General features: G+C 39.7%; 1 protein-coding gene across 3 annotated transcripts; it reads right to left on the minus strand.

The window, feature by feature from the left end:
- lrrc56 (leucine rich repeat containing 56) lies at positions 1 to 9,626 on the minus strand. Of its 3 annotated transcripts, none has more exons than XM_026176431.2 (13): positions 9,475 to 9,626; positions 9,108 to 9,280; positions 8,588 to 8,675; positions 6,768 to 6,828; positions 4,745 to 4,775; positions 4,036 to 4,233; positions 2,666 to 2,840; positions 2,348 to 2,578; positions 2,080 to 2,147; positions 1,348 to 1,490; positions 873 to 1,078; positions 405 to 720; positions 1 to 238 (listed from the first exon to the last, which is right to left on the minus strand). In XM_026176431.2, the coding sequence occupies exons 2-13, from the start codon at positions 9,270 to 9,272 to the stop codon at positions 76 to 78; spliced, it is 1,845 nt and encodes a 614-aa protein (XP_026032216.2). In that variant the 5' UTR covers positions 9,273 to 9,280; positions 9,475 to 9,626; the 3' UTR covers positions 1 to 75. The 3 variants fall into 3 exon arrangements, with proteins under 3 accessions (XP_026032216.2, XP_026032214.2, XP_080160997.1); XM_026176429.2 differs by having other exon boundaries at positions 4,679 to 4,775; XM_080304871.1 differs by lacking the exon at positions 9,475 to 9,626 and adding an exon at positions 9,362 to 9,385 and having other exon boundaries at positions 4,679 to 4,775.
- Between the last annotated feature and the right edge of the window lie 125 nt (positions 9,627 to 9,751).

A 9,751-nucleotide genomic window follows, 5' to 3' on the forward strand; every position in this document is an offset into this window, starting at 1 on the left:
TGAGTTGAAAAAGGGGAAAGACCCCATTTAATTGAGCAGTTAAGAGCAGTCATACTGACAGGAGACAGTCAACAGTCAATCTGGCTGTGAGCTCCCTCTGCAGGACTGGAGTATGTGGTGCTGGTGATGTTTCTGTAAAGCTGCCCTGGCTGTGTGAGGGCGAGTTATTGCTGGTCTCTTGAGGATTTTGGATATCTCACACTTCTGGCCTGGCTGCTCACCAGAGTCCATCTTCACACTAAAAGATAGAGATCTTTTTTAATGTCCACATTCCACTGACCAAGTTTAGATCACAATATGGTGATGTCACTGATTTACAAAACTCAGCTAAACATTTTACAACAAAATGTGTTGTTTCAAATCTGACTATTTGAATATAAAGATACTTTTTAATAATGACATACCGTGAATGCTTCAGCCTTTCACTTGGGGCAGCTGTTGGAGGTGGGTGCGGTATGGGTGCAGGCAGAGTCATTGGAGGCACACTCATTTGCAGGTCTGTATCTCCTGAAGTCCTACATATTTCAAAGGCGCTGCTGAATTCAGGTAAATATTGTGGTCTGGCCTGGCTAAGGTGAAGCCTCCGTGCACGGATCCCTTGCGGTTTCAAATCAACAGCAGTTGCACTGCCTTTGAGAGGAGGAGAAGGGGACACTGCGGTTTTGGGGACCAGCGACAGTCGAGCCATATCTGAGGGTAAGTTTTTTCTGGGAAGCAGATCTAAAAATAAACAAACAATAAGAATAATTGAAATAATTCAGTTATTTTTCTCCTTACATTACAAAAAGATCAGACATTACAATTACTGCTTTTATTCTGTACAGCCTTATTTATAATTTATGAAGTTATAAATAACTTCACAAAGTTCTCACCTGGGGAAAGAGACTGGAAAGAGAAATCTAGTGAGGCTGCATCTTGGTTGTCACACTTTTTCTCCTCTTCATGTTCTTCATTACTGCTGTCACTCCTCACAGCACCACAGCCATCTTCTTCCTCATCACAACGGGCTTCTTCATCATCAGAGTGCTGAATGGACAAGATTTGTGGCAGTCTGTCTTTCGCTATGGCCTCAAGACGTCTGAAACAAAGAATGATGATATTTAGTTTTATGTGCATACAAGTCTTCAGACATAGCCACATCGACAGCTTCTGCGATTTTAACTGGCTGTGAAGAGGCTTTGTATTTGTGAAATCCTCCACAGCCCTCTGATGGTATTCAATGGACAACTGTTTTAATATGCAATTAATCTATTGCATGGTCAGCAATGGCAAGATATAGATTAAAATGTAGCTTTTATTATTTTTCACATGTATGTGTTTTTAAAAAAGTAATTCAGCATGTAATACCTGCTATGCTGTTCCTTCCAAGCTCTGAGCTCTGCAAAGACATCAGCACGTTCTGTCAGATCAGGCTCCTCGAGGTCATATGTGTGTTCTGGTACGTGAATGGGAGTGTCTCGGGGGGTGAAAGTAGACCTGGTGGGTGCTGTCTATCAGACAGTAGAGAGGCACAACAAGCATGAGTGGTAATAGATGATGGTAGGAAACTTAAAGTAATAGAGGCCTAAGAGCATATTAATTATGGATAGCAAAAACAGTGAGGAACAACAAACACAGCAAGGGCAGATTGAATGAGACAGAAAGGTATAAATAAGATGCAGAGTGACAGTGGTGGGGTGTATTTATGCCAGTTATAACAGATCAGAGGGTGGTGACAGTGATAGCCCCGTCTGTCAACTTCTTCTGACACAACCCTTCTCACATCTCCATCACCCCTCACTATGCTTGTCCTCTCAGGTTGTTTGTCTGCCTGATAATAATTAGCTGATTCTTTTTATACTGACATGACATTAAAGAGACGAGCTGCTGGTGCCAGGCATTCATAATGGCCTGTCAAAGCTCATAAAGCTTGCTGTTCCTCTTAGTGGACAATGAAGACTCTGTTTTATGGGGAACAGCGAGACAGAAATAACTCATGTATATGGATCACAGCGTGTGGTGTATGGATACATCTCATAATTTATTAAGTGAGATCAAATAATTTTCTCCACTGCATTGCAGGACTTTGTTGCTACTTACCCTTAACTTTTGCCGCTTTGCTCGAATAGCCTGGACTGGGTTCCCACAGAAGATGATGTTACCCGCTCCTTCAAAAATTGACAGAGTAAAACAGGCATCAGTGATTGAAACTGTCATTATTTCATGGCACAATTAAGTCCTCTTGGTGGCACTGTTGAGCAAAGATTGTTTTTACTGCTCCAACAGTTCACCTGCACAGAGTAATGCTAATCAAAATAAAATGGAAATGGCACTAAGACTAATGAGATCAACCACAGGAGTGCCTAACTGTGAGTCAGATTGCTGGTTTCAGCTTCCACTACTGCCAGATCTGAGTCTGCAGAACCAGGTCTGGATCCAGAAGGGGAGAGAACTCCAGGCCTGATCGCTGACATGAGTCTTGAGCCTGAGTGTGGTCTGGTGCCTGACGATGACATGGCCCAGACACCGGAGAAGCTGGGAGAAGGGCATGTGGCTGAACTGGGTCGGCTGTAAGGACGTACACTGTCGGTTGTCTCCTCTACAAAGACAAAAGTGAGGTGTTTGTTAAATCGTCATCTGAATATCTGGACCATGTTGATGGATTTAAAACAGTACACACACACACCATCACCAGCAGGATAAGAGGAGTTAGAATCTCTAATGGAGTTTCTGAGAATGTCCCAGTCTTCTCCCATGGTGGTACAGCAGCTAAGCCTGTCCTCCTCCACCTTTACATCATCAAGGTAACGCAGCTGAGGGACCAGCTCCCTCACCGCTGCCCGGTAACTGTAGTCTGCCATCTGGGCAGGAGGAACGAAACAAGAGAAAATGACAGAGCTACGGTGTACGACAAGATTCAAGATCACATTTTTTTGCAACAGTGACATTTTTAATAATACGTGGTATTTTTAAATAGGGGGTGCCAGACAGCATAAGCTGATCCCAGCTCATAACAGCTAGCGTCTGTAAAGTCTTGCAAATAAATAAATTATTTATTTGCTATAAATTCTAGACTTTTATCATTTGGAAGAGAGCAGAGAGCGAGAGAGAGGCCAGTGAATCGCTGGCCTCGCTTTGGTTTCACCAAACCACACAGATGCAGAAAATGAAAAGGAGAGTGTGAGAGGCCTGTAAACAAAAGCAAGAAAATGAGAGAAAAGAGGAGGAGAATGAGTTTTAAATAAGAGGAAGTGAGAGAAAGACAGAGCGCATGAAGAGTGATCACTTGGCAAGGGAGTAAACCCAAGAACCCCCTCAGTCGTTACAAAGCACGGGCCTAATGCATATTCAGCTCAGCATCTCTCCTCATTGCCCTAGTTTCTTAATTAATGCTCTGCTGGTGGGTGTAAATAAACACATTCACAGTGGCCCAAAAAACTCAGCTCACTGCAGCTTCAGCCGTGTACCCAGCTACAATCAGTTTCACTGACTTGGCCCATGATAAGCTGTTTAAGGCTTTGTCACAGAAACCAAAAAATGCACCTTAACATAAAAATAAAGCATTGATGTTTACATATATACTATTTCAACAGTATGTTATGTCTAATTATTTTTGAGTATTTTGATGTCTCCTGCTCTAGCAGAGTGTTTCTGTTGAGTTAAGGACCCACATACAGAGAGTTGCGATCGCACACATGCTCTCATGTCTCAGCACAAACTGATTACATGTTAGAGATTATCTGTCTTCAGGGCTGACAGCCAGCACAGGCGAGACTGTTGAACGATTAGAACCACAAGTTGCATTTGCAAGTTGGCATTTACAACATCAAATGAATACAACACTTCCTTTTCAGGAACTCTGCCCAGCTCCTTGCTCAAGCTCTATTCAGCTGCAACCATTCTTGGTTTCGTTTTATCTTTTGCCAGACTGCCACTCTGAGCATTGCACCACTCTGTGGCGGTTGCTTCAAGATGTACTGGGTATGTTAATCGCAATAGGAGCATCCGCTTAAAGTCTGAACAACAAAGGACAAACACATCGCATAATACTCATACCTGAGTTGATGTAGGGTTTGGGCGTAAACAGACAGGGTTTCCCTCCAGGGTAAGTCTCTCCAGTTTGCTACATAAACTGAGATACTGAACCTGGACTAAATCATCCACGTCATTCCCTTCCAGATCTAACAGCTGCAGGTTCTCCAGCATGCCAACCTGACTCAGGTCTGACACGTTGTTATAGGACAAGTACAGCTCCTGAGAAGAAGGACAGGAAATAAGTGTTAAGTGGTAGAAAATGTGTGATTAATGAACTGAACCAGCAGAAGGAAAATGCACTAAAGAAAAAAAACATGTTGGACCCAAGTCACACTGTGGTATCGTCCCATGCCACAGACAGTTGGACGTTTTAAACAGCGAAAGTTCAATTACTTGAATCATATGTTACTACCTAGGCACGTTCAGTATTTGCCGCAAAAACGAGGAAATGATTTGGGAAAAAATGGGTCACTCAGGTACTATGACAAATGGAAATTAATGTTTGAGGTATGAAGGCCTATTTGAAATGTATCCAAAAATCCTTGACACAATTTATGTTTTGTTCCGTACACACATTTTTTAACATTTGCAAAAAGAGAAAAGAAAGAAGCTACCAAGCTCCTGAATAGTTCCTACAAAGCCACCTGTAACCTATAAAGTCTACCGTAACAGCACAGAAAGTAGTAATCCCATCTAGATCTCGTAGGCAGCACCGAGACATCCATAGCACCTGCAGTTGGGAGATGGTGGTTCCCAAGTCTCTAGGGAGACAAAATAACACAAACTTGATTTAGAGGCAGGAAAGAGAGTTACATAATCATGGCTAAAAAAAGGATACTTTCTTGGCTACTGAAGCTTGCAGCTCCTTTCTCTTCGTGAAAATTATGTCCTGTTCACTGTCTCCCGCTTTCCTCCCTGCCTGAACCTTTCCACAATAGTTTCAGTGTACCTTACACTACAACACCAACTCCACTACAATTCCCACAACCCAAAGCAGGAAATTCTATCAGAGCCAGTGCATGTCCGGCTGACTCTGCTCTGCTCTGGTGCTCTTGGGGTGGAGCAGACAGTTCACTATCTATCTCTGTGTACAGTTCTGTGCAAAAGTCTCAGAGTACTCTTCATTTTATTATATTCTGCTAGGAAAAATTAAAAGTAGGTGTAGGGATTTATTGAAATGAACAAAAATACAGTCTGTTATACCTGGGGAGGCCAATCCATGACTGACAGTGTTGCAGTTATTGCATTGGCAATGTGTTGGGGATCGCTGGCGTGTTGAAACATGAAGCTGTTGTCAATCCAGCAATTTTCAGATGGCATTGCAAGGTACTTTTCTGTGATCGTAACACTTTCAGTGTTGGGGAGATTTCCAACACCACTGGCTGAAACGCAGCTCCAAACCATGACAGAGCCCTCCACAGTGTTCTACAGATGGCTATAGACACTAACTCTTGTACATCTCTCCTGTCCTCCTCCATAAATATTGATTATTAGATAATTAGATAAACGAAACAATTTTTCTCATTTTCATGTAACACTTGTGTCATTGTCCAATTTCCTTATTTTAATTAAAGACACACTGCCCACCATGTTTAGATATGCCATGTTTTCAGCTAACAGCTCTTTGGGAATCACATTGGTGGTTCAAATATATTACTTTATTGCTTGTGTTATCTTTTGGTATCTTTTATTATCTGCTCATAGATACAACTACAGAACTGGGAACGGATTATGTTTTTTCTGACAGACTGCTACTAACAGAGTGCCTACAGATACAAATATTCTTCCTTCGCTAAACTTTCTGTTATGTGCACAACATTCACGTTCATTCCTTCAGTTGGGTGCATTTTTTATGCTCGAATAATACATATTTCATATTTCTATGTTAACTTGTTTAACAAACAAAAAAAAATTCCTCTGAAAATGGTTAGGTGTAAGCGATGGACTGAAAATGAGTGAAAAACTGCTGATGTCTAAATTAAACCTTTTCAAGACTTCATAATCTATTGTTTATAATTTATTTAAATAGACCACATTCAAGAAAATCTGTCTCATGAGAAGCAAAATATAAAGTAATGAGAGATGGGTCAAGACTTTTGCACAGTAATGGTAAAAAATATTCTCTCCATCTCACTTACTGTGACAACTATTTGTAGCTTTGCTTCAATATACTTTTGATGAAACAGCTGTAGCTATGATCACTGGACAAGCTAGGAAAAACTTTAGATATTCCCTGTCTCTTTCTGAGGATCAAATGCATGATTTTGAAATCTGATAGTACCTGAACCCCTCTGTATCCTATTGTGAGAAAGGTGGTTTAACCTGTTCTCTGTGTATCTCTAAACCTGTACACAGGTCTCACCTCTATGGTGTCTGGTTTACAAGTTGCAACAAGCATCTTCCACACATAAATATTGGAAGTCCCTATTTCAAAACCTTGTCACTATAGCCATACTATACTTCTTTGGGTAAGCTCATAACTTTTGACTTCCTGTAATGACAGAGTAAACCACGACAGCATTCACTAAACTATGGGGTTTTTTTTCTGTTCTGGGTTAACTTATATTTATTTCTCTTCAAGGAAATATGTGGGTTTTCCTATTTTGGAAACATGTATAAAATAAGATAAAAATGACCAGAAGCATGCATCAGTATCATCTTGGAAATCTAAAAATTATTATACTTTGTAAATTTGTTTCTCAGGAATACAAACTTTGAAGTAAAGAAAAAGATACTATTTTTGTCTTACTTACCTTACTGACAGGATCCTGCTGTTGTTCATTTTTAGCTGCACTAATCCAGGCAAGTAGACACCTGCAAGAAAATTAGTTAAACAAAACTATTTTTCTCATTTTCATGTAACACTGGTGTCATTTTAACATGGTTTCGTTCTTATCACCTGATTTATTTGCTAATCAGATGTTCAGCATCATTTAAGTAAAAGAAAGCGTCCCTGAAGTGGCAGGTAAAACATGACTCATACATGTACAGACAGTGTTTGTCATGCCTTACACAATCTAGGATTTTTTCTGAGGACAAAGCTCAGTCATAGTAAATATATCCCCCTACCATTATCTAATGATGGCTGGCACACCTGTGAGGTAATCAGGTGTGGAAATTTATGACTGTCTGTGTTGTGATTATTACAAGTATCTGTTATGAATCATTACTGTAAATTGTGTTAACAGTTTCTCATTGCTCGTTAGTTTAACTGAACTTAAATGAGATAAAAGTTACTGTATTTTTGTAGCCTTGGCTACACAAAGAAAACAATAACACCACTGATGCTGACTAACAGTTAGTTCTAATAAGTACACATACAAACAGACACCTATTGTTTTACTGTTTTACATATTCAGCTGCAGTACTGTGCAAAAGTCTTGAGCCATTCCTCATTTGTTTGTATTTTGTCTTCAAGGAACCAGACTTTGTTGTATTTAATTATTCTTGAACAACAGGTCTCTAAGCTTTCTGAAGTTTTTCATGGGACACTGGCTGCTTTTTTTACTTATTTTCAGTACAGTCTTTGTACTTGATCATTTTCTTAGTTAAACTACTTAACACTGACCTATGAATCATTCAACAACTAAAAAAGGTACCTAACTCAAGAGGTGAACTAGTTTTGTGTCTGCACACAACTTACACAACAGACAATTTAGAAAAGAACCAATTTTAATTTCTATATTTAGGGACTTTTTTACAAGCTGCCTGTCACAGTAACAATTCATTTGTTTAGTCGAGTCTACAAAAGATAACACAGTTTGACAGCCGCAAAATAACTACAGCAGAGGAACAGTATCAACAAGTCATGTATTTAAGAAATTAGAAAAAAACAGTCCAGCAAAATTACACAAAAAAATGGACTAAAAAATTAGTGGCAACAGATCTTGTGGAGTGATAAATACAAATTGGACATTTTTGGTTCAAGTCATCATCAATATATATGGAGAAGGTCAAGAGAGAGGTAGAACAGTGAATGTCTACAGACATCTGTAAAACACAGTGTCACGGTTTGGAGCTGCATTTAAGCCAGTGAAAGACCAATATGGGCCAATTTTGATCACAATCTAAAAAGTGTTGTATTTGCAACAACTTCATGTTTAAGCATGCTAATGATCCCAAACACGCTGCCACTGCTGTAAAAGCATACCTGGATAGAAAAACATGCCATGGCCTCTCCAGAACACGGACTTCAACATTACCTAAGCAGTGTGGGATCGTGTTGACTAAGAACAGAACAAAACGCAGCCAAACTCCCAAGAAGAGCTTTGAAATGTCCTTCTAGAACCCTGAAGACTACTTAAAGAAATGACAAGAAAGCTTGCGTAAGAGAGTTGAGACTGTGTTGAAGAATAAAAGTGGTCATGCTAAATACTGACTTTGGTAGACCAAATCTTGTTAGATTATTACAAATGCTGATTATGGTGTATATTTGTGTATATTTGCACATACTTCAATGAATCACTGCACCTATTTCCCATATTTCTTGCAAAATATAACCGAATGAAGGGTGCCTCAAGACTTGCACAGTGCACAGTACTGTATTTAATCAGTGACATGTTATATGTCTTACCAAAGTTACCAAGTGTGTTTTCTTGAGTGTCTACACAGATCTCCAGTGAGGTCACATTAGAGAGGTCTTGTGTGCCACACAGCAATTTCTGTAGGAGGAGAATAAGAAGCTGACCTGGGCAGAAGGGCACTGTCTCTTTACTTTATGTAGTCTGTATCATTCTGTAGCTACGATTAACAAACATGACTTTGATTTGATGTAAAATCTTTGAAGAATTTTTTTTGCCCAATTTCAGTTTCAAACATAATCTTTTTAAGCAAAAATCAAAGAGGATTTTAATTAGTATAAGAGACAACACTAACGAAATTATTTCAGTAAAATAGGCATTATAATACAGGCAAGATGTATATGGTAGATGTTATCCAGATGCTAACATTTACTATTCTCAATTTAGAATTATGCTAAACTAACTAAATGCTTTCACTAGTATATTATATATATAGTATATTATATTCGTATAAACAACATGATAAGAGGTTTATAACGGTGATAAATACTAACTGTATTTAAAGGTACCTACCAACTTCTCCGGGGAGAGATAAAATTCCACTGGTGTTTCAGAGTCCTCACAGGGTTTACTTGCAGGAGTTGGGTTGATGGAGCCTGAACCACTCAGCTCAGTCACCAGGACCCGTGCTGTACCAGACCTGACCCCGTGGGGCACAGACCCATGACAGTAACTCATGCCTCACGCTGTATAAAATAAACAATCATAAAGTTATATTGAAAACACCAAAACGGCTTGTGAAACAAAAGGGAAGCAGTGAGCAGTACCTTCTCTACAGCCAGATATTCTAAGTAGCGCTAAATAAAGCAGCATGTACCCTAGCTACATGCTGGTGTATACGGAAATATAATATTATATCTATAATAAGAATATATATCACCTTTTGCAGAATTTTCCCGTCTGTGTCACTAGATAGTCTATACATTTACATTCAAACCTGCAACTGAGGGCTCGCAAGCAAAAGTTTCCTTGGCAACCACAGACGACTTCCTGGATACGGCACAAACTGACCCCAAAGCCGCTGCATGAATTCCATTCAGCGGCTCTGGGGTCAGTTTGTGCAGTTAGACCTAGTTAGACCCGTGGCTCCCTGGGATATGTAGTACACTCCGGTATTTCTTATGGTTGGCACTCATCTAATCTATTATCCAGTAGTT

Source organism: Astatotilapia calliptera, chromosome 7, assembly GCF_964374335.1.
Source record: "Astatotilapia calliptera chromosome 7, fAstCal68.1, whole genome shotgun sequence".
Taxonomy (NCBI): domain Eukaryota; kingdom Metazoa; phylum Chordata; class Actinopteri; order Cichliformes; family Cichlidae; genus Astatotilapia; species Astatotilapia calliptera.